General features: G+C 38.5%; 1 protein-coding gene across 1 annotated transcript in view; it reads left to right on the top strand.

The window, feature by feature from the left end:
• Nucleotides 1-3,155: 3,155 nt before the first annotated feature.
• The window catches only part of LOC114652769 (coiled-coil and C2 domain-containing protein 2A-like), a 100,461-nt gene continuing 77,936 nt past the window's right edge, over nucleotides 3,156-25,680 (top strand). The window contains exons 1-10 of the mRNA XM_051928541.1: nucleotides 3,156-3,356; nucleotides 5,068-5,148; nucleotides 6,104-6,179; nucleotides 6,408-6,499; nucleotides 10,981-11,046; nucleotides 13,081-13,176; nucleotides 17,657-17,860; nucleotides 17,996-18,152; nucleotides 18,673-18,809; nucleotides 20,985-21,116. Of these exons, the coding sequence (XP_051784501.1) occupies nucleotides 3,327-3,356; nucleotides 5,068-5,148; nucleotides 6,104-6,179; nucleotides 6,408-6,499; nucleotides 10,981-11,046; nucleotides 13,081-13,176; nucleotides 17,657-17,860; nucleotides 17,996-18,152; nucleotides 18,673-18,809; nucleotides 20,985-21,116 (1,071 nt within the window). The 5' untranslated portion in view covers nucleotides 3,156-3,326. The remainder of the gene's footprint in view (nucleotides 3,357-5,067; nucleotides 5,149-6,103; nucleotides 6,180-6,407; nucleotides 6,500-10,980; nucleotides 11,047-13,080; nucleotides 13,177-17,656; nucleotides 17,861-17,995; nucleotides 18,153-18,672; nucleotides 18,810-20,984; nucleotides 21,117-25,680) is intronic.

The following is a 25,680-nucleotide window of genomic DNA, read 5'->3' as shown; positions in this document are numbered from 1 at the left end:
ATGTCAATCCATTTATGACCGCAGCGTACCCATCTTGTGATGGCTACTTCCAGCAGGATAACTTGCCATGTCACAAATTCCAGATCATCTCAAACTGGTTTCTTGAACATGACAGTGAGTTCACTATGCTCAAATGGCCTCCACAGTCACAATCCATTAAGGCACCTTTGGGATGTGGAGGAACAGGAGATTCAATTCCTGGATGTGCAGCTGACAAACCTGCAGCAACTGCGTGATGCTATCATGTCAATAAGGACCAAAATCCTTGAGGAATGTTTCCAGCACCTTGTTAAATCTATGCCATGAAGAATTCTGGCAGTTCTAAAGGCAGAAGAGGGTCCAACCCAGTATTAGCAAAGTGGCCAGTGAGATGTTGAATGATTAGTTGTCTCCCACCATGCAGGAGTACAGGTAGATAAAAGAAATTGGCAAACACTACATCAGTGTGTATAGTTCTGTCATAAGTTTCTTCTTGTGAACCTCACTTAAGTATAATTTTAATAATTTGGAGATCACAAACACTAAAGACTTCTAACAATGCAGGTCTAGAAGGTTACACTGTGAATGCCTTCACTCATCCATTATCAGACCCAGCACTTCAGTTCAGAGTAGTATTATGAAAGACCACTTCATTTTCCATGGTGGTGTAGCAGTTAGTACCAGCATTCTGGGTTTAAATACCCCTGTGATCGTCTGTCTTGAGTTTGGACATTTCCCTCTGTCTGCCTGTTTTCCACCCACCTCCTTCAGGATGTCTTGGTTAGATCAATTAATAAATCTATGGTAGTTCTGCATGAATGTAAGTGTGAGTCAGTGGGCTGTCTATCCAGGGGCTTCTTCCTGCCTTGAGCACAATGCAGCCATGATCAGCAACAGTGCTCCATGACCCTGAATTGAATTAAAAGTGTATGAGGATGCTGTGTGGTTCACTCTGCAGTAGATTGGTTGGCTTACCAAGCAACTCTGCAATAAAAGTTAGATGGGCTAAAATGTACTGAGTCTTGTCAGTTATATACTTGTATGTCAGAAACCTTGAGAGAGATAAGAGATAAACGTTGCTGGCAGCAATAAGACAAGATAACAAATATATGTATAGGACAAAGTAATAAATATTTTTGACCTGATTCTTATAGAAATGAATAGCCACTAATGTACCTCATAAAAATACAGCAGCTGTCCAAAGACTTCGAGTAGATCTCATCGGATGACTGATTATGTATCATTTATGAATTTATTTTTTGCATTACTCCAGGTACGTGTGACTTAGTGAGTGTCTTATAAAGTGCATTTTTAAATCTATCTATAAAAATTAACATCTGTATTTTAATAATTTGTGTTGATCATGGCACCAGCGAGTGGCAACATGCTGGATGGGCTGTACTCATTTATTTTCTTCATGTCATTATTTGTAAGGTATGTATGAATAAAATTGAAAGGATGTGTGTTAAAAGGAAAGAAAGAAAAGATAAGCAGCTTACTGTACAGTGATGTGTGTTTTCTGAGTCCCCCATCTTAGAATTGTTTTTCAGCCAGACTGTATTACAGTATACAGTGTCTTGTAATGGTACGCATGACTATACTACTACTACATTAGATCCATAAGCAAAGTACGTACACTCGGAGGTCAAATGAATTGGCAGACATCCTTTTTTTCCAGAAACCTGCCTTTTCCGTTTGTTTCCATCCCACACAGTGAGTTTGGTTTTAAAACTCTGTTTCTGACACTGTCTAAGGATATAAGAAAAGTAAGGAAAAGATTGGGAGAAAGCAATGAAAAGTGAAATTTTGTCAGTGGCAATTTGTATTGCAAAGGACAAGAGCTGATGCCCACGTGCGTTTTATTGTATTTAAATTCGATTGCAACATCTCCATTGTTATAGCAATATATACATATTACAAATCCTGTTTCACTTTGGAAAGCCACCTCTGAACTTTCTCTTGTGGCCCGATATCCCCCGGGTGATATGGAGTCCAAAACTACAATAATATTTCATATGTGGCGTATGGATTACTTTCAGGATGATTCATTGTACAGTAGATGGCAGTGTACTCTCAACATGTGATAATGTTGATGTTATCAACCTATGTATGTATGAAGTGGATACATTTTGTGTAGCTTTTACTGACACATGCATAAGAAAATGGTGAACAAGAGGCACCATTGAAATTTATAAATTACGAGACAATAATTTCAAAGCCAGGGAGAACTTGAAGTGAGTCTTCAGTCAGGTTTTAAATATTGAGCCAGAAGGGGTACCATAAACAGACAGCAGAAGACACAAATCTGAATGAGTGTTGCTGAACGGGTTTATATGATGTGAGCAGTACTGATGCCAACATGGTCAATTTGAAAAGTTGTTAGGCTCAGATAAGGCCACCTGTCAAAGAAATGTGAGAAAGTCCATCCTGACAAAGAGCACACAACAGAACCTGTCAATTTAAAAACTTTGAATGAGGACAACTGAATCACCCAGGCACTGCATCTAGGACAGGGGGGTCACCTTTAAATGTGTGTCAGGGGGGGAGTGTGATCCTACAATACGTCCTGTGATTATGTAATAAATGTGCTGTTTACTTATATTTTATAAATGAATTTTAACAAATTCCCAAAAAAATACTGCTTTATCTTTGTCTTCTGTTTCAAATAAAATTTCGTACTGTATCATACTGGAAATGTTTTCAAATATCAATCATTAGGAAGAATGCTAAGCTCTGATGAATTTCTGAGTTTTAAAAGGAAAAGTATTTATTCCAATTAATTAAGCAGAGTTTAAGGTGGACATGCATGTTAGAAAACTAAGAAGAAAGTTGTAGTGATCAGAGAGAAATGGGGCTCGGTCACAGCACTGTGAGCAGGAATCCCACTAATGGTGTTAAAAAAAAAAACACTGTTCCCAGTATGCTTTGTTCTCAAGCGTTAGCAACAGTGTGTAAATAAAGGATCCTGGGAAAAAAGATTAACTCACAATGGTCTAGATAGATAGATAGATAGATAGATAGATAGATAGATAGATAGATAGATAGATAGATAGATAGATAGATAGATAGATAGATAGATAGATAGATAGATACTTTATTAATCCCCAAGGGGAAATTCACATACTCCAGCAGCAGCATACCGTTGAAATACTGTTTCTGTTTACTAGGAACATCCATCTGTCCATCCATCTTGGGACCCCACTACTTTAGCCATCACAAGGCTGTAGAAAACTGGAGGCCAGCCAAGCAACATCGGGCATAAGGCAGGACCCAACCCTGGATGGGACAGCAGTGCTTTACTTGTAACATCTGGGAAGAAATGAAAAGAAACAGAAAACATTTTCATTATGGAAGCTGATGACAATGTTAATGCAGAGGTATGGACCATTTAATTACTGTACTTTTGCAGCAGTCATTACTTTATGCATGTAACAAAATAATATACTGAACCCAAATATAAAACATTTTATTCTAAAACTGCTTAAAAATGTAGTAGTCAAAATTAAAAACTTTGCAATCCCCACATATAGCTGACCTGAAAAGACTGAGATGCAAACTTTGAAAAATGTTTTAATGGTCTGTTGAGTCTAAAAACAATAATTTTGGTATCTTGGAAGACACCACCATTATCAAACTTTGTTCAAATAATCTATCTTAATGTGCTTAGATGATTTATGTATTTGTTTATTTTTACATTTTACAGCAATCATGATATTTGTATGTATATCTGTATATACACTGTGTATAAACCCACTTATCAAGGGCAGTTTCATATACACATACATACACATATATGCATCAGGATAGGAAGCAGACCCGGAAGGAAGAAATGGATTGACAGCCCCTATAGAAGAAGAGAGATCGCTAGGGAACTGTTATTCCCCCAGCATGCTAGATGGCAGCAGTCCCGGATATCCCCACCCAGTGGGAAGCGAGCAGGGCATGCCGGGAAATGTAGTCTGGCAGGGCAGCCCTGCTGGGGTCACGGGGTACCACAAGAGGGTGTTCCAGGGAAACAAGCTCACTGCTCAAATAATGGACTTCTGCCCTGGCACCGAAAGTACTCCCAGGTCTGTAATAAAAGGGACCTCACTCCTTTACTCAGGCGAGTTGGAGCTGGGTGGTAGAGAGGCAACACTTGACGGGAGGAGGGCAGTGCGCTAGTGAGTGAAAATATTTTGGAGAGAGAAAGACCAGTGTTTTGTGATTATTTGTCATATTTTTGGAGGTATTTTAAATAAAACCTTCATTTATTTTTGATAAAGGACTGTGTTTTGGTGATCGTGTTGGGGTTTGGGGCTCACTGACACCCTGGGTTTATCACTATATATATATATATATATATAATAATAATACATACATCTACATGTGGAAGTGTGTGTCTGTCCATCCTGGAAGTGATAGATAGAGTCGGGGTAAGGGCTCCAGTCAAACGTTTTAGAACACCTCGGTTTTTCCAGTTTTTCTTCAAATTTAAACAGTTGAAATGCAATGAATGGTGAAAATTTAAGCAGTAAACTGGTAGAGGTTTAAATTTAAAGTTTAGGTTAGCAAAAACTGAAAAAAGGAAAAATCAAAATTTTACAAATGGGCCTTCTTCAGGGAACATCTAATGGGTTACAACCTACAGATGTTCTGCAGCAATTAAATTAAATTAAGCCTTGTGAGTTGAAGCAAACAATTTGCACAGGTGTCCCAACTTCTGCCGATTACTTAAAAACTCTCTTTCTTAAAGCAGAGTTGGAACAGACTGTGTTGTTGGACGCTCTGAAGTACTACTTGAACAATATTCCAGTGATAATGCCAAGAAAGCAGCAATTAACAGATGAAATAAAACAGAGCATTATTACCATTAGAAGTGTAGGCCTTTCATTTGGAGAAACTGCAAATAAATTCTAGCGGTATTACAATATACTGTAATAATCAGCCTGACATGCATATTTTAGGGAGTTTCTAAAATAGCAAAGAAATATCAAATGGACATGATGACAATGTACACATTTCACATTGAGAGGAGCGGGGCTAGGATTTGAATTGTTCTAGCAATTAAAATTTGGAGAAATGTACATTTTAAATATTTGTTACTAGGAGACCAGGCAGAATGAAGATGAAGATGTGGAAAACCTGAAACTCACTCTGAAGGCACTAAGAGAGAAAAGAAAAAAAACTGTATGTATGTTGTTTTCATTTGGTATTTTCCCTTTTTTTTTTAAATATTCCCGGATATGATCCCAGATGAAAGTGTTATTTATTTATACAATGGACAAGATACCCTTATGGACTGAAGAGATCGTTCTTCTTAGTTGTCTTAGTAGTCTGATTCATGGGACTATAAATAGACAGTGTTGGCCACATTTGCAATATTCTTTCTATATCCAAAAATAAAATAAAATGAATATTGCATTTATACAGACTCTTTCCCAAGCTCAAAGCTCTTGACAAATATTTAGAAGAGCCAGAGAACATTAATGAAAAACGCAAAAAGCAGCCTAGCTTAGCTTTTAATGCTGATTCAAACTCAAAGCAGAAAGCTGTAACGACGTCCTGCCAGCTCCATGAAGAGAGAGTCTCAGGTCCAACTGGAACAAATGCAGATTTCATATCTGAGCCTCACGTTTTGTTTCTCCAGTCTTGCCCAGGTGGTCTGGTATGGAGGAAACATCCAATTCCCACAAGACAACACTTGAATGTTAATTTATGGAGGGACAGTGGATGTGTTTCTTGCCCCCCGTTAAGTATTACTTACAAAGTCTGCGCAATGGGTGACAGAACTCCATATATGCCTCTTTTTCTTACTATGATTTGATATTCTGGCCAAGTCCAAACCTGAAGATGTAAATTTGTTTTCTAGTTCCTCTCAGGGGAGTCACAAATCAAAAAGGATTTTTATGGCAGTTCATATAGTGTCTCATATTCCAAGTGTGAGCTAAAATGCTTTTATTTATGTGGATGTATGCAATCTAATTTGTTTTGGATAACATAAAGATGTGTTAATTATTCAATGTATTTGCTGCACAATATAACCCTGATTTAAACAAAAAAAATCAACTCATCCAGTGCTAGTGGCTTGTATGTCTGTTGAGCTCTCATTGTATTATAGCTGTCATTGTTTTCTTTGTAACAGTTCACCGAAGAGGCAGTTGTCCTTCCAGCTCAGGTTTCAAGTGAAATTCCAAGTACATCCGTTGAAGGTCAGAGAGGTGAGTCATAACTAAACCTTTAGAAGTTGTGTTTGTGTGTGAGTGGGGTCCGCAACGGACTGGCAGCTCACCCACGGCTGGACCCTGTGTTGTTGTCTTCAGCCTTCTTACAGCCTTGAAGCAGATGAAGCAGCTCTGAGAATCTTGCGTCATGTCATTTAGAAATGTAGCGACAAAGAAATGGTAGTCAAATGGCTGATTGCTTTTCTTGTTTCTGTATTGCTTTAGCTTTGCCTCCATGTCCTGCATCTCACTTATGGACGAGTGCTGCTGAGCATATCGTCAGGGAACGTATGAGGGAGAAACTGAAAGCTGGAAGGGTACTTACTTACTTACTTTACACATTTATGTTTCGAGAGCTTAAAAATCAAACATGCTGTAAATTCAATAAGATTTATCTAAGAAGAAGAAAAATGCAAAGAGGCCAATGGAACCGTGGAAAAGGAATTTTGGGCTTCTGTGCTAACTGCGATCCACACTTTCATATTTTACAACTGAGCTCTTAATTTGTTTCACTTTTAATTCTCCATTGTTCTGAGCTGCATTCTGTTCATGATAATCACCTTTACATTTTCTTATTAAACTGACAAATGATATTTTCTTAGAATTTTTTTTGAGAAATATTGATCTATGTTTTTTATAGTGCTCTTGATCAATTAAGAATAATTAAAGCATGTATTTTTTAATCTAACTGCAGTATGTCACTGAATGAGTTGCTAAGATGTTCAACACACCCTAGATACTCTGAAATGAGAGGCAGTGGAGTCAAAAATATATAAAAATGTGATTTGTTTTAAAAAAAATACACATAAGAAAAATGAATTAACACAAACTTTCAAAATAAGAAACAGAAAAGTCTCTGCTGCTGCAGAGGGCATTAATACACAGGTTGCATATAACAGTCAGTGTTGGGAGCAAAAATGACCCCAAATGAAGCACAAAGGCAAAAAATGCACACACAATTTTGCATGAAATTGAATATGTACGACTGCCACTGTCCTATTAAAACTTGCCTTTGTCACTCTGACTCTATTTAATGTTAAGCTTCGTTTCTCACTTCTCATTCTTCTACCTTTGCGTAAAAGTTCTTCATTTTACGAAAGTGAAATCTGCTGCCTTAATGAAGGACAATATCACCACCGCCAACACAACAGACCGTAACTATGAGGGTAAATCAAAAAGTAAAGGCAATTTAAAAATGACGTGGTGATAGCAACTGATATAAGCTGACGTAATACAACACATTCGTGATGGCTTATGATAGTTTGAATGCGCACAGTCCAACGGTCTGCACTTACTCTAGTGGAAGCCAAAGTCAAATGAACATAGATGCTCTGCTGCAGGATTGGACCATTGTTGAAAAATGCGCCGTAGTGAGAGTTCTTTGGGCAGAGGGAGTGAAACCAGTTGAAATTCACCCAAGGATGTTGGCTAAGTACAGAAGTGAAAACAACATGACTCAGCAAAGAGTTTATGAATGGGTAGAGAGCTTTAAAGCCGGCAGAATAAGTGCAACCAGTGACTCTCGATTTGGTCAACTGTCAGCATCACGCACACAAGCCCACATCAACATGACAAATGTCTTCACCAGAGAAGATCGGCGGATTATGCTGACTGCAGTTGCTGCAAGTTTTGACACTAGCTATGGATCTGCACATGCCATAGTCCATGAAGGCTTGGGGTAATGTAAAGTTTGCACCAGATGGTTACCCAAGCAGCTTACCGATCTGCAAAAGTAGCAGAACATGGAGGTTGTAACCCAATTCCTGAAACCTTATGAGGAAGATCTGAGTATTTTGGTGTGGAGTGTTACCTCTGATGATGACGTTAAGGAGGTCATGCAGACGTGGTTTCAGGAGGAGCTGAAAAGGAATGAAGACGTTGGTGGAACGATACAAGAAATGCATTGAAATGTGGGAAGGCTCTGTGGAGAAGTGATATAACTGTGATGTTCATCTGCTCACTGTTACCAGTATTAAAGTGAAAGTTGCCTTTACTTTTCGATTCTCCCTCGTATTACATGAGTTAATCTATGAACCACTGACATGTGGAAGTTAAATTGGCTTGACACATAAGCAGAATATTCAACTTTCTTGTACCTAAACACTTTGGATTAGGTACTGCCAAACTGGATCTATTACTCATTTACTATTATGTAACAAGACCTTAGCAAATGCTTCTTTGGGTCTTCATAACGCTTACAGAACATCAATAAAGTTTTTATTCATCTCTGCAGTATGACCTACTAACAAAACTTCACTTTGGAGTGGTCTGAGGTGGCTTAGCTGAGACGCATTTCTCTTGATATTACATATTTAGCATGACTTGTGAATCCTTCATATTAACAACTAATTGTACCATCATGTCAGTATGCCACACTTTACAGAGATGAATAACCCATCTATACTTTTATAAATGTTGTGAGGGATAAAAGTAGCCTATTTTGCATAAGAGTAAATGAGTAATGGATGCCTTTTCACGGTACCTTAAGTGTTACCCATCTTTCACTTCAATGCAAGTCCTATCTGCTCCACTTGTTTTCTCTCATTGTGATTGCCCAATCTCTGTTTCACACGACATGTCTTCAAACTTACTTGTTCTGTATATTATCTGATATCACTCACTGTGTACGTCTATCTTTAAAATCCTGGAAAGCCCACCTCTGGCCATTGCAATACTTTCATTCCAGATGGGAGGTGATGTGTGCCCCTTCAGCAGCTATCAGGCTGTCACCTGCCATACTGTCTTCTTGGCCAAAGGTTTATTATGAGCCACTGGCTGAAGTCCAGGGCTTTTAAATGCAAATCCAACAACCTTGAATTAGATATTTTGTATTTTTCTCAAAAATTCCATTAGTATGATAAATGTGTGGACATACGTGGGAGGCAGCTAAAGGGCTAGAAAGAAAGTAATTCCACACCAAGCCAGGCTGTGGCAGAGTACATTAATCCTCTCTATTATTTTTGAAGACCCAACACGGGAAATCCCGCCTGGGTTCGACAATGTTACTTCTGGTTCCTGCCTCGATGACAGCACTTCCCCTGACCGACTGTAAAACCCCGCCAACTACCTTCAGTTAGTCAGTTCTGTTTTGGACTCAAATCTGTACAGAACTGTGCATCTTATTTCAAGAAGATCAAGAATAGGGGTGGCTGCCCCAAACCTTTTTTGTGTGTCAAGGCTTATTATTTCAGATGTAGTAACTGTAATGCACAGTTATACTAACAAGTGACTGTAAGCTGTAGGTGGCCATTTGTCTTCAGTTTCAAACACTGTAAATACCACCGACTTGCATGAAACATGTTTTCTGCTTAGTTGGATCAATATAAAACTTTCAACAAAAAGAAAGTAAATTATGAACTGCTTAATTTGCTATCTTTTCTCTGATGATGACACTAAAAATTGTTTTCATTATTCACAATTATATATTTTGCAAAATGTCCCATCTGTTTTTAAATGTCCCAGGATTTCAGACAGCGAGAACACACATTGCCCTAAAATATCTTGGTACAAGCCTCTCACATGGAGCAGCGTTCCCTCTTCCCAGCTTCCAATACATTAGAAATGTTCTGGCCCACTCACTTTTTATCTCTCTCAGTACGCCTGGCTTCTGTCCTCACTGTCAATGTGCCAACTCTCCTCCATATACCGCCATCCTAGAGTCACTTGGGGGGTCTGGCACAATCCCTAAAGTTACAGAACCATGAGATCTGAGTGCCTTGTAGTGGTGCTGGTGTCCCCTAGTCATGAGCCTAAAAGCGTAAAGAATATTAGAACAATCTGGATGAGAACAGACCATTCAGCCCATGAAAGCTCACAAGCCCTATCCATTTAATTCTTCCAAAATAACATCAAGTCAAGTTTTGAAGAACCTTAATGTTCTACTGTCTACCACACTACTTGTGTCAATGGTTCTCTGTGTGAAGAAAAACATCCTAATGTTTGTGCGAAATTTACCCTTAACAAGTTTCCAACTGTGTCCCCGTGTTCTTGATGAACTCTTTATAAAATAACAGTCCTGATCTACTAAAGCTAGGATTGCAAATCATCTGTCAGTCTCCTTGTTCGGAAAGAATTCCTTGTTCATTTTTTGTTATTGAAAGATGTTCTTTTGGAAAAATGACAATTGGCAGCTGATCAGCTCTAGATTGATTACACCCACCATACCCCTCTGTGATCAGCTTTATACAGTATGGGATTTCAATCACTTATTCTTCCTCAGTAACAATTGTTTTTTTCAAAATGAAGATCGATGTTTCCCATTCACTGATGTTATCGATGAGACAAAGCATGCTGGGGTCGCTGTCTGACATCATATGCCAATACAATATGCCCTTTAGTAATACACAGAGGGTGATTTCCAGTTGGATGGCACTTATGGAATTTAACTTACACTAGAAGTGTAAGTGCTGATAGGAAATTATCATAACCTTCGCCAACGGGTTGAGTGAGTACCACTGCACAAATTCAGTTTAATAATGTTTCTGCAGAATATGCCCTTGATTCAGCGGTTTGGTGCATTTTAAGGCGTTTCTAACAATTTTTAAAGCTTTGCTGGAAATCACTTATTCATGACTTTAGGACATTTTCTTTTGCCTGAGAAAAAAAGTTACAAGTACATCTTTGTCTGGCCAAGAAAAACTAGAAAATGAACTGAACTTTTTACACTTAAGATAAAGGAAAGAGTAATGGCTTGAAAAGAAATGAAAATGCAAAGTGTAGGGAAATGATTTCCTGTAATTGCCTGCTTTTGACCTTTGACTTTTGTTTTTTACTGAAATATCTAACCTTGTTTTTCTAGACTAAAGCAAAAACCACAGGGCAGCAAGAACCACAGACCAGTCCATCAGACAGAGAGCCATTTGCAGTGAGTATCATTGACCTAACACTTTACTGTGGCTTGTTTGTATAAAATACAAAGCAAAGGGGAAAATGGTGTTGTTCTAATACCACAAAGGATCAAACTGAAGGGCATGATGACAGGACAATACAAAACATAAAGTCAATAATGACCTTAATTATTACTCATACTGTTTTTTCAGTATTGTAGGTGTTCAGTGAGGCAGCAGGAACTTATAACTGAAGATAGATAGATAGATAGATAGATAGATAGATAGATAGATAGATAGATAGATAGATAGATAGATAGATAGATAGATAGATAGATAGATAGATAGATAGATAGATAGATAGATAGATAGATAGATAGATAGATAGATAGATAGATAGATAGATACTTTATTAATCCCAAGGGGAAATTCACATACTCCAGCAGCACCTTACTGATACAAAAAACAATATTAAATTAAAGATTGATAATAATGCAGGTAAAAACAGACAATAACTTTGTATAATGTTAATGTTTACACCCCCAGGTGGAATTGAAGAGTCGCATAGTTTGGGGGAGGAACGATCTTCTCAGTCTGTCAGTGGAGCAGGACAGTGACAGCAGTCTGTCGCTGAAGCTGCTCTTCTGTCTGGAGATGACATTGTTTAGTGGATGCAGTGGATTTTCCATAATTGATAGGAGCCTGCTGAGTGCCCGTCGCTCTGCCACAGATGTCAAACTGTCCAGCTCCATGCCAACAATAGAGCCTGCATTCCTCACCAGTTTGTCCAGGCGTGAGGCGTCTTTCTCCTTAATGCTGCCTCCCCAGCACACCACAGCGTAGAACAGGGCGCTCGCCACAACCGTCTGATAGAACATCTGCAGCATCTTATTGCAGATGTTGAAGGACGCCAGCCTTCTAAGGAAGTATAACCGGCTCTGTCCTTTCTTACACAGAGCATCAGTATTGGCAGTCCAGTCTAATTTATCATCAAGTTGTACTCCCAGGTATTTATAGGTCTGCACCATCTGCACACAGTCGCCTCTGATGATCACGGGGTCCATGAGGGGTCTGGGCCTCCTAAAATCCACCAACAGCTCCTTGGTTTTGCTGGTGTTCACGTGTAGGTGGTTTGAGTCGCACCATTTAACAAAGTCATTGATTAGGTCCCTATACTCCTCCTCCTGCCCACTCCTGATGCAGCCCATGATAGCAGTGTCATCAGCGAACTTTTGCACGTGGCAGGATTCCGAGTTGTATTGGAAGTCCGATGTATATAGGCTGAACAGGACCGGAGAAAGCACAGTCCCCTGTGGCGCTCCTGTGTTGCTGACCACAATGTCAGACGTGCAGTTCCCGAGACGCACATACTGAGGTCTGTCTGTAAGATAGTCCACGATCCATGCAACCAGGTATGAATCTACTCCCATCTCTGTCAGCTTGTCCCTAAGGAGTTATTTTAGTTCTTACAAACTGATTAACTTTCAGACTACTTTGCTGTGAAGCAATACATAATACCTGTTCTCAAGAAACAAAGGTTGTGTATGTCCTTCTGTTATAGTTGTAGTCATATTCATGAATGCTTAAATGTTTGTTTAAATAAATTGCTTTGTCAAGCAGTCGCACGACAATTGCGATTTAGCTGTGAAAACTAAAACTTCTTCTCAGCAGACCTGGGAAACAGACGAGGCTGTGCTTTGCAGTGGTCTCCACGCTGCCAGCATTCTGTATAAAACCATCCTCACAACAAACGGTGTCCTTCTTCATGCACTTCATCAAGTAATGTCAATGCATAGAGAGAAATAATAAATACATTTCTAAACTATGTGTATGTTGTCATTAATCTGTTCGACTTTGCACGGAATTACTTCACTAAGCAACTTGGCATACTTTGTGCAGATTTTGGCCTTCTGTCTTAGGACATGCAGTTTAGCTCTAAATTTGGTGTGTTAATGTGCCCTGATATGTGAGTCTCATTATGTTATTTTCTGTTATATTGCAATAACTGGTCTGTACAAAAGAGGCAACAGTGCGATAATTTTAATGGGAAAAAATATTATCTCTGATTCTAGCTGGATGACCTTGAGTTTAGAAGGGGCGATGAAAACGTTTCCAGTAGAAGCAGAGTCAAACGCCAAGACTTCATGCCCTGGAGAAAAAAGACTCAGGTAAAAAAACACCATGACAACGATATAAATTACAAATAAACTAGCTAGATAGTGAGGGAGCTGAAGTCTCTGCATTACTATTTTGTTTGCAGTGTCAAATTAAAGCTTCTGTATACATTTTCCTGTGTTTGACTGAGAAACACCAATTAGACGCCATTGCCCAGAGTGTCTCGTTGGTTGCCTGAGGTTTATCTTGTATTGTGGTGCAGCAGTTAGCAGATTGAGTGTCCTGCATTAAAATCTCTCAAGTCATCCATGTTGTATATTGATGATCCCCAATGTGTTTTCATTCCACATCTCCAAAAACCCAAATCCACAATAGCACACAACTGGACCTGTGTGAGTGTGGATGTGTGAGCACTGTCAAGGTCTTGGGTCCTGTCTAGTGCTGGCTCCGGCCTTATAGCCGATGCTTTACAACCCTGAATCAGATTAAGCAGGTTTGAGAATGTTAGGTTTTGGTTACTTTTACTGTCGTCCATCTTTGGTTTGTTTTTTCTTGTAATCTTACTTGGTTTGTAAGGCTATATGTAATAGATTGTAATCAGATTAATCAAAATTTCAATAACTTTCAAAATACTGATTCTTCTGTTTACTGTGATTAGTGTAATAAACCTATGATGCTGCTAGTACGTGTATTTATTTGGTTATTTAATCTTGTGATATACTTTATTTTAAAGTAAATAATGTTCAGAACATCTGTTTTTGCACTAGTTCATGAAGTGCTCCTAAAAACCAAACAGATAGTTGAACAGAGTCCTCATATCCGCTTTATATTTCCATGTCATGTAAATGTTCAAGTTTTGGCCTTGCAGTAACTTTAGACCTCTTTGTCAAACCTGACATGTGTTTTCTTTCACCTGTACAGTTATGTGTTGTGTAGAGAATTAAATCACCAGACAAAAGGGTCCTCTTAAACCCTCAATGCTGTGTATGGAGGTCTGGCTTAGGGCTTTGGCTGGAAGATGACCTACAGTAGTTGGTAAACTTGAAGCCCTTCCACCCTTCTCCAGATGTTTGTAGCATACCATAACCCGGGCAGGGTTGGAGGAGGCTGGAGCAACTTCCAGCAAGCATAGGGCACAAGGCAGGAACACCTCTATGAACAGGGTGCAAGTCCATTGCAGGAGAACACACACACATACCCAGTGGAGGCAATGTAGCATCACCAGCCCACCTAACCTGAATATCTTTGGGCTATGGGAGGACACCAGATCAAACCTACATGGACACGGGGAGAAAATGCAAACTTCACACAGGGAAGACCTGGGATGCAAACCCCGGTCTCCATACAATGAGACAGCAGTGCTACCAAGATGTATGACTGTCTGTTTGTGGTTATTGTCATTTTTAATCACAGGAACACTGTCTGATGTGCTTTTTTGAAATGATTTTCTTGTAATTACAGTACAATTTATAAACACAGTATGACAACCTGTTTACTGTTGTGGCAGTAGATCTGCAGTACAGTAATCCCTCACCTATCGCGGGGGTTACGTTCCAGAGCCGCCCCCCCCCCCCCCCCAGATAGGTGAAAATCCGCGAAGTAGCGACCTATATTTATTTTAGTATTTATACATATTTTAAGGCTTTATAAACCCTTCCCACACTCTTATAAACCTTTCTCACTCTCTTGTTAACCTTTCCCACACTCTTAAAAACACTTCCTATGCTCTTAAACACTTTCTACATTCTTAAACACCTCAGACCAACACTGCACGCAGCGATCAGACGTCAATGTGTCTGCACTCGCTTTGTGAAGGGGGGCAGCTGAACTCACGCTGAGCAGAAATGGACTTTGTGCTGCTTCTGACAAAATGCCTGCTTGTCGATCTGCGCGTTCGGAAGGAGGAGGAGTGCGTGTGTGAGGGCTGAACGCAAGTTCGCTCAAATCCCCCTCCCCGGAGGCGCAGTTCGCATTGTCAAGGGGGTGGGGAGCTGAATGAACGCTAAGGAGAAGTGGACTTTGTGCTGGCTTTGTGCTGCTTGTCGCTCTGCCTGTCAATAATTTAAAGATAGATAGATAGATAGATAGATAGATAGATAGATATATAAATAGATAGATAGATAGATAGATAGATAGATAGATAGATAGATAGATAGATAGATAGATAGATAGATAGATAGATAGATACTTTATTAATCCCAATGGGAAATTCACAAGCCTGTACATCACCAATTTTCCTGTCTCACTGTCTTGTCTTGCGTGAAGTTAAAATGTTTTATAACAGTGAGATGTTACTCATATCCTTAGCCCGACATCCACATATCATATGTGTTAACAAAGTGTTTTATAAGTTTACATGTGTTTAAAAGCATGTGGGATGGGTATTTTAGGCTTAAACTATAAAAATGTTTATTTATATGGTCTTTCTATATCGCGGATTTTCTCCTGTTGCTGATGGGTCTGGAACATAACTTCCGCGATAGGCGGGGCAATCACTTGTATTTAAAAACCCCGCGAAGTCGTGAATCCGCGAAAAGTGAACCGCGAAGTAGCAAAGGATTACTGTACACCCCGTTTTACTCAAAAAAAATTACGTACATTATTAGTACAAGAGAATATTTGAGCAAACTTCATTAATGTGGGTTGTCTTTATTGGAATGTCAATTTGTGGAGAAATTGGTTGCTTACTTTATTATTTTGCAAAATTCGCCAGTGTGAACACACTGGTTTTGAGTATTTTTGAATGCTTGTCATTCCATGATATTATTACTGTGCAGTGGATTCAGAAAGTCTTCACCTTCTGCACACTTTATTGTGTTGTCAATTTATTTTAATTGAATAAATTTGTGCCATTTTTGCCAATCAATCTACATATCTCAATAACCCATAATGACAAAGTGATAACATACGCAGTACTGAGTGTTTTCGCTTTGTACTTCTGATATTAATAACGTACAAGACAGCATCTGTTTGATGTTATTGGCGGTTTTCACCCATTATTTAGTGTGAAATTGTAAAGCTAACAACACCGTATATTTAGTTTGGGCCGTCTCTTTCACAGCAGCTTAGCAGTACTATTGACATGGATATAACATGCCAAGGTATTACATTTAAGAAACACTGTACTGTACATCCACAGTGGTTTAATAATAGTCTTTATATATAATACGCTACCGTGGCTGTTCGTTTGTCTGTCCAAAATCTTAAATCACCTGTAGCTCGCAAACCGTTTGACTTATTGACCTGAAATTTGGTACACATATACTACGTGAAGTCTACTATCCGCTTCTGGGGTGATGATTGACCTCTAAGGTTATTCCTCCTATTTTTATTTTATTGTAGAATCAACTCTCGGCAGCGGCCAGCAGAGCAGCTGTGCGGCGCATGTGTACAGGCGTCATTCTCATCCCTACCACCTTCGCCGTCACTTCCCCTACCTCTTAATATCTTAAATCATTTTTGAGGCAGATTGAAGACTTAAGTGCCAGCTTAAGTGAAAAATGAAAGAAAACATACTAAGTATTTGCAACACAAACACTGACTTAATCAGTTTTAATGTGAAAAGATGCTGACGAAAGAAGAGACGCAGCGGGCCGCTAGGGTGGAGTAAAGAAGAGCTGCTCAGGAAGCAGCATGCTCATCAACCTCTGAGCAAACAAATGCCAAACGTACAGAGAAAGAGGATGAATACTATGAATGCTCAAGTCAAGTGTAGTGTGCTGTTACTGGTATTTTAATAATACATATGTTTATGGTCAAGTTTAACCAAATTTTTAACTTACATGTAATTGAAAAATGGTTACTAGAAAGTTATATTTAAGATGTATGTGCTTAAAGGATGCAAATATACTATTGAATTAGAATCTATGAAGGTCATAATGGCAAGAATCTTTCATGTGTTAAAGACTTTGTAGTTAAAGATAGCTGGAAGAGATGATTTTGCAACTGAACGCAGCCTCTCAGACTTAGCTCGGGTACTGTATTCTTTATATTCTGAGTGAACATTGAGTCTCTTTGGATTCCTGCTCAACTGATGGCCACTGTTATTAGCAAGAACAAGGAGTAAGGTGAACAAAGAAAGGTTTGAACAGATTTCCTTTCAAGTCGGTACAGGACTCATGCAATTTTAAACTTCACAACCTCACTTTATGAACCTTATATTTCATCTGCAATAAGTCTGCCCAAGCCTCCATGTTGTCCAGGTTCTTTTGTAATAATTTGTCTGATTCTGCATCATTTGCTGTTCCACCTAGTTTGGTGTCATTTGCAAAACATAACCAGCTTATTGATTATATTCTTGTCCACTTCATTTATACGTAAATCAGCTTTCAAGGACGAGAGAAGAACAGTGTGACACAAACACCACAGATAAACTTATTATTAAACTTATCAGAACTGAAGCCACTTTGACGTTCTTGGCTTTAATACTTTAGTAACAATCACAAAGACTGAACATTGTAGAATGTATTTACTAAATGAATCAGAAGTGTCTATTTCTACATGTCAAATTCTTGAATACCTCTTCACTCACAGCATGATGTTCCCACATGTCAGGAAGCCTACAACTTCTTTGCGTTTAGTTTCTTCCCTGAACATCTGGACATGGTCACACAAGCAGACATGAGAAGGAGTTCTGAGCATGAAACGGATGAAGAACAATCCTATGGGCCGGATGATGAGCAGGAACAGAAAGAGAAGGAGGAAGAGAAAGAAAAGAAGGAAGCAGGGCAAGAAATGGTTAGAGAATAGCATAGTCTGTGATTAGAAACTTATTGCCAACTTCTGATGTCAGGGTGGTGTTGTACACCAGGGTTGTTTCTACAATGTTTGCATCTTGAATGCCCTAATGACTTGACTCTTCTGTTTTTACAGGAAGATCCCTCTCTGCTAAAACTGGAAGATGAGCCTTTATTTATCATGGATAAAGTAGCCCCAGACTTGCTTGAAGTAAAACCTGCTGAATTTCACGATTACCAAAAGAGATGCGAAAAAGAGAAAAGCTTGCTGTTCACACCAAGTTCTGTGAGAGGTGTCTCTTAGACTAATGTCCTTTCATACATTAACTATTAGTACTATGTTTAAAAAATGATATTATGGTTGTAAACAAATCCATTTCCTTGTCAAATATGTCTAGTCCAATAAGAGCTGATGTGGACGAGAGCCTCTCCCAGCAGGCCCACCCTGGCTGAGCTGCCAGTCCTACACAGGGCACACTCAAATACTGTTATTCTCTGACTGTAGATGCCACTTTTTCAACCTGTCTTAGATGATGAATGGGCTTGGATTCAGAGCAGGTGTTCTACCAGTAGTAGAAACCAGTGCACCATCATGCCTGCCCACGTTTAATTCTTTTGGGGTTTTCAAGAAAAAAATTCTATTGCTTGTAATTTCTCACTGACTTTTACGTTCCACACATATGCATTTTTGAACATTATGTTATTGTTACAATAATTTATTTAGTTAATATTGAATGTCCCTTTTAATTAATAAATTAATAAGTTTAATGGAAAAGTGTTGTCACACTATTTCTATAACACACTTTTTTTCAGTGCCTGTATCCCTGAAGGTCCCTGAGAACCTGCAGCCGCGCTATTTAGAGGAAGAAGGGCTGTATGTCGGAGAGCGTCCTGATGTTTCCCTCACTAATCAGAATATCCTTGAGAACAGACTACTCCATCAAGAAGAGGTACTGAAAGATATCTGTGCCAATGAAAGAGCAAAAAATAATTTAACTCAACAAGGTTGTTCAGTATGGAGGAATATTTCGGGCAAAATAACAATAAATAAATAAAGGTACTGTGAAATGTAACAGTACATAAAGAAAAAGAGTGTGAAATGTGAGTGTAAATATGCATCACAAAATATTTTTGTTGCTTATTTATTTATTTAAATTTGTCTGTGATATCCCCTTAAATGCAACATGGGACAGAACTTGAATCAAAAAGTCACTTCCACTCATCATAACTGTGAGGGTGGGCTCTAGCGAGTACTGTGTGTTGATTGGTGAATTGTCTGCTTTGCTTGACATGTGAATCCTGTGACTCATGCGCATGTTTAAAGCCGTCACTGTGTATGTCAACTATGAGTGCCAAAAAAAAGGTTGCCCAGAAATATTGTGCAAAGTGGTTTCTTTAACTGTATAAAGTCCATATTCATCATTAGAAGCTAGCATCTGAAGAGTCTGCTGAAAGTGTGGCATTTGATGGCTGAAGGCTTAAGTCTGGAGTTCTGACCGTTCACCAATTAAAACACAGCACTTGCTAGAGCCCGCCCTCTCAGCTTTGACAAATGAAAGTGACAGTTTCAAATTTAAGGCGTATTTCATGTAGCATACAGTGTAACTGAAATAAATAAATGAAGAAATAATTCAATAAGTGCATAAATATATAGGCTACAAATATATACTGTATATATATATTTTGATGTACCAAAAATACATTTTGACACATTTAATTAGTTATACTCAAATTCCATGTTGTTTATTTATTGACACATTTCACAGTACTTTTAATTGTTTAGTAAATTCTGTCCAAAATATTACTGTAACCTTCAATGAACACACATCACAATAAATAATTCACAATGTAGATTGAAGAAAGCAGATCAAAACTGGGATTCCATTATGTTTATATTACTACAAGAGAGAAAAATTATACTGTTGAAATAACAGGAACCACGGAGTTAGAGAAGGGCCTGAGTAAGCGGAGTATGTAATAAAATAAATAAAAAAGGCACTGACAGACTCGGTCAAATGGACACTACAGTAACAAATAAAAATGGTGCTGATAACACCAATAGACTTTGACAGTATTGCTTTTTTTAACCAATTATCTCTTTTGTAACTGATTCTCATCATGTTCATCAGTTACCCTGCAAAATAAAATCTGTACACCTATCGCTATAGATAAATATATTTTTCTTGCCTATTATTCAATGTTTATTTATCCTTTGAATGCAATATTTTATGTTAAGATTATGTTTTTGTTTTTTAGTAGTTTTGAATTCTTTTTTCATAGTTTGTGTAATTTTCCCCAGTCCCTTGTTTGTATGGGCGGAGTGGTGGCTCTGAGGCTAGGGATTTGCATTGGTAATCGGAAGGTTGCTGGTTCAAATCCTGTAAATGCCAAAAGGGACTCTACTTTGTTGGGCCCTTGAGCAACACCCCTAACCTGCAATTGCTCCATCCTGGGTATGACATTAATCTGAATCCATCCCTGCATGTAGGCCCTCCAACCTGCAGGGAAAAACTTGAGGGTTGGTGGCACACTTGGCACTCCAGCCACCATAAAAAACCTCACACTGGTCCACTCCATCTGAACTAGTGTGGTGCTGAGGTGTCACCCGTCGCATGGCTGCACTTGGGTCCTAATCTGGGATCCTGAGTTGGTTTGTCATGTGGTTTGGTGCGGCAGTATCAGCGTGTGCTCCTAACCCCTCTCTCCTTGTTTGTAAATTTGTTCTGGTCCCTTTGCTCACAAGCGTGTTATTTATTAAGGCTTCAGTTTTTTGTTGTTGGTTCTCTTTTATTCTTCGTTCTTTTGGGTTTGGCTCTTTGGGTTTCTTTTGATTTTCTATGTAAAACGCAACACATATATTTCACTATGTTTTGCAGCATATACAGCACAGCTGTCCTAGACCATTTAAGGACTGACTCCCTAGCAAGCAATTGGTAAAGATTTACAGACGTTATTGAGCTTGAGAGGAAAACACCAGGGCACGGGGATCTTCACCACTGACTTAACCTGCCCACATTCCAGTTTTATGAATATAAATTACTTTAAAGTAAAAAGATTTGGAAAAATATAAACCATGGAAGGTGGCACTAAGGCTGCTGTTAAGTCTCTTTTTACTTTACTTTCAGGGTATGAAATGGTTTGGCGACGATGGGCAGGTGATTGCTTTGCCCAATCCCATCAGAGAGTACAGTACAAGGCTTCCATTTTTATCACCACTTGAACATATCGATCCTGCTCTAGAAACAGTGAACAGGAAGGTAATAATTTACTTGTTTATGGCTCTTAAGGTAATATTATTTTCATTGTAGATGCAGCGTAAAAGAAAGTTTTCCTTAAAGTTACTTTTGTATATAATATATTTGAATATCATTTGTGTCTTTTAATAATTCAATTTATTCTTAAGAAGCACATTTATAATGCTGAAACAGCATAGAAACACACTATGACAATATCATCTAATCTGAAGTATTCTATTTGTCAAGTGACGTTTGTGTTACCTGCTGAGACAGTTCTCCAGTCTACTTCCCATTACAGACTGGCAACAACATTACAACAATGCAAATTTAAGGAATGTTTACCCTAAGAACCAGACGCATATCTCCCATCCCACCCGGATGTTAATAGTCTGATAAAACACTCTGCCTCCTACCCCACTATCTACTTAAACAGTCAGGTTGCTTTTCTTACTTTCCTGCCCTCAGCTTACATCCAGGGACGTTAGTGTAAGAATCCAGTAAGAAAAACGTTCAGTGCTGATCTAAGGAGGCATAGGAGGGAAAAATTTAAGTATCGCTTTGTTTATATATTTTATGATTATGTTTCGAGATTTCTCATCAGATATGAATGAATATACAACTGTTGCAATCAGAATGTATGGAGGTCTGTGTGCCTATAAAAACATTCCACTTTCCTAATAAGAAACAGTGATATCCACAATGATATCCGTAATTTACTGAGGGCTTTTGGTAACATGTTTCAGGAATGCAAGTATGGGCTCAGGGAAAAAACTGAAATGTTTCAATACAGGAAAAAGGAGGAGACTGAGTATGGCAGCACTCGCGATTCATGTAAAACGTGGAAGGCATACAGACACTCATGGATTAAAAACTAAAACCTGATACTGTCACATCCACATTTTCTTTTTAGGAACAGCTTAATATTTTCCATACCAACTTTGATTGTGATAACAGGATTTGCCTTTTCTCTTATTGTTTCCCTTGTTGTTTTTATTATTTTACTTTTCTCCACACACTCCTCCATGTTGTTAATTTCCTTCATAACTGATACTCATGTATTGCAATTAATCTTATACCGTCTACATATTTCATATCCTGGGTCGATTACAGATTTAATTTATAATATTCTAAGCCTGCGTTTATCATTTTTGTCTTTCCCATGCTGATTATATGGTCCATATATCACAAATCATAGAGGACTGAGGCCACCACCCTGTTTAAAGCCCTTTTCTATGTTCCATTGCTCTGACTTATTTAATTGTATTGTTCCTACATATTTTTGATTAATAGTGTGATGGACGACTGGCTATGGACTCCGGTCGCCACCCCCAGGCCGCTAGGAGGAGCCTCCAGACAGCATATTTGTGCCCCGAGTTCCAGCAGGGTCTCATGGACTTTGTAGTGTTGTGACACAGCCCTGCTGGATACCTTGGGGGCCGCCAGGAGTCACTGTAGGGGGGCTAGTGGGCTCTTGCATGCCCTATAACCCGGGAGTGCGTCACAGTCACGTGACTGGAGGAAGCAGCGTGCTCCCGGGATGAAAAGGACTGTTTACCCTGACCCGGAAGGGATAAGGACTTGGGGGTTTGGCCAGGAGCCACTTCCAGGTCAGGGGCTATAAAAGGACTCTGGGTAAGCCCAGACATTTGAGCTGAGCTGGGAGGAAGGGTGGCGAAGTGTCTGGGAGTGTGGAGGATTATTGTGTTTATTATTATTATTATTATTGAGTATTGTGGAGAGGAGGGTGCTTTGTGCACAATTATTATTATATAATAAATCATTATTTGGACTTTTACCTGGTGTCTGACGTCTAGTCTGAGGGTTCAAGGGGTCACGGAGACCTCTATCTGTTACAATAGTTTTAATGATCCTGTTTCATTTTTCTTGCACTTCCAATGCATCTAGTGTTTCTCATCTTTGTGGCTCAGCATCAAATGCCATTTTAAGTCAAGAAATGGCAGGTATACTTCTATATTTCTCAATTTTTTCTCTTATGGTGAAAATATGATCTTGTGTTTGTCCTTCTGGTCTGTATGCTGCTTACACTTCTTGTAATTTATTTTCTATTGTTCTTCTCAGCTCTCTTTCTATTATCTTTCAATATAGTTTCAATAATACTGATAGCAGACAAATCGCTCTATAGTTGTCACAGTTCATGGTGTCCCCTTTTTATATATTGGTCCAGTTATATTTCTTTCCTATTCCTATGGTATTCCCCCGTGTTTCATGTCTGACAGGAGATTTTTTAACTACTGTTGCTCCTCCATATTTTAACATTTCAGCTGCTTTGCCAATTTTTTGTTTTTTTTAGGGCATTTATTATTTCCTCTTCCATTATTCTTCAAATACCTTCCTCTAAATCATCCTCTTCTCTTCTGATGGATTTTTGTGTTGTTCTTCTCTCAATACTTCTTCTTCAAATTTTTTTTGCATAGTGGGCTCTCCATGGTTTTAAGAATCTCGGCAACCACTGTCTGCTGTTCTTCTTTTGAATTTTTTATAATTCTGATTTTCTGTGTTTGATTTCCCTTTAATCTTTTTGAATATATTTCATAAATGGTTTTGATTTTCAGTGTAATTTTACTTTATTTCCTAACGAATTCTTCCCTTCACTTTTTATTTGCTGATTATAACAGTCACTTTATCCTCTTTTCTTTGTATACTAACCCCGTCTTGCTCACTATTTTGTTATTAAATATTTCTCCATGCCTTCTTTTTTCTCTGCCACGTTGATCTTCACTTTGTCATTCCATAATTTAGTTCTTTTCCTCTCTGATTTCTGTATTACTAATTTAACTCTGCTGATGTCTGTAGCTGTGTGTAACAATGTTTCCTTAAATGTCATTCATCTTTTATTTAAGGTCAACTTTTCTTTGCTTCTCTTTTAATTTCTTCTGACTCTTCTAATTTTCATTTAAAGTTAGTTGTGTATTTACTGTCTTTTATTGGTTTCTACAAGGGACGTTCAAAAAGTTTCCACACTTTTATATTTTTGGTGGAAACGGTGAAGACGGGAGGAGTAGTAATTGGGCATTAAAAAGTTGATACGACGCTGGGAAAATTGCATCGCAAACGAAGTTGACTATGTAGAAAAGTGATGTAGTTTGTTTTTGAAATTCTTAATAGAGTTAAAAAAAAAAAAGGGCAAAAATTTTTTGAAGTCCCTCGTATTAATGATTCTAATTTCACTAGGGGGCTCCGCCCCCTGCTCGCTTCGCTCGCCAACCCCTGGTGTTGGGAATGACAAAGAGCGTGATGTATGAATGAGATATAGAATAGTGTGACGTTGTAGATGATGCAAATAGAAAGCAAACAATAAAGTGTGTGGCACAGTGTAAAGGTTTATTTGAAAATTTCTTTGTACACGCCGTTTAAGTGTAAAAGGTAATTCCAGCTCAGAACTTGTAAGGTCATTTAAGATGGTTATTGTTGTGATCAGAGTCAAGTTTGTCAAAGCTTAGAAAGAGTTGTGTCTCTCCAGGAAGTAATGGAATGACTTGGGTATTTATGTTTTCCACATTAATATTTTTTGGACATAATATAGTGCGTTGTGTTAAAAGGGGCATTTAGTCTAATGAGATTGCTGTTCCAAATGTTTCTGTAACTAAGTCGTCGCAGATAAAGGCTTGAGGAATTGTAATAATATGTGGCTGAAGTCTATCTGTATTGGTGAGTGTACCATCTCTCAGTTGTAATAAGCAATTGTTATGATCTGGTTCTGGACATCGTATCTTTTTTACTAACTGTATCTTTTGAAAGCAATGCCAATTGTCTGCGTATTTTAAGGTGCACTGAACAATAGCTGAGTGCATGGCATCTAGAAGAATAGCTAATCACTGTCTAAAATCTCCTCCTCATAAAAGTACCTTTCCTCCAAATCGAATATTATTATTCATAAACGTTTGTAGAAGTTTATGAATGGTGTTGAGTAAGTGACTTCATGCCATTGAACATTCATCAATAAACAACATTTTTTCAAGACGGATGTCACGTGCAGTGCCACCGTTAATGTTCATAGTGGATACCGATTTGTAGGATCTAATGTAGTTGATAAAGATTTCACTTTCAGGTACATCGTCAGTTATAAGCTTCTGTAGATATTCAGTATATGAATGTAAAGAAGGCAGTCTAATTTGACCCTTTTGACAACAACGTGTAAATGTATTACTTGTATTGCCAGTTGTTTCTTCAGGGAAGTGAACTGAATGACAATGATTGCAAATGACATTCATTAATCCGAATGAATTTTCCTGGTGTATGTTTTCCTTGTGCCGTTTGAGAGGCGCGTCGTTGTATGTCCAGTATTTGGGACATGTTGTTTTGGAGCTGTAATCGATTTGCCTGTGCTGTGTGAGAAGCCCGTTGTAGCCTTCGCTGCCATTAACGTATGTCTGAGACGGGAGGTGTTTCGTTTTGAATCCGTGCCTGTTGCGATGCAGCACTTTGATTGATAGATTGCGTCATGTGGATCTAGGATGTAGATTTGTGCATATTTGTGTTGTTGATTTGTTTCAGGGTGCACTGTTCCAATGCGATGCAGTATCTGTGCACATATGCGAAAGTAGTATGGGCCATTGCCTTTTGG

The sequence above is a fragment of the Erpetoichthys calabaricus genome, chromosome 5 (assembly GCF_900747795.2).
Source record: "Erpetoichthys calabaricus chromosome 5, fErpCal1.3, whole genome shotgun sequence".
Taxonomy (NCBI): Eukaryota; Metazoa; Chordata; class Cladistia; order Polypteriformes; family Polypteridae; genus Erpetoichthys; species Erpetoichthys calabaricus.
This window is presented reverse-complemented; position numbering and strand designations above follow the sequence as displayed.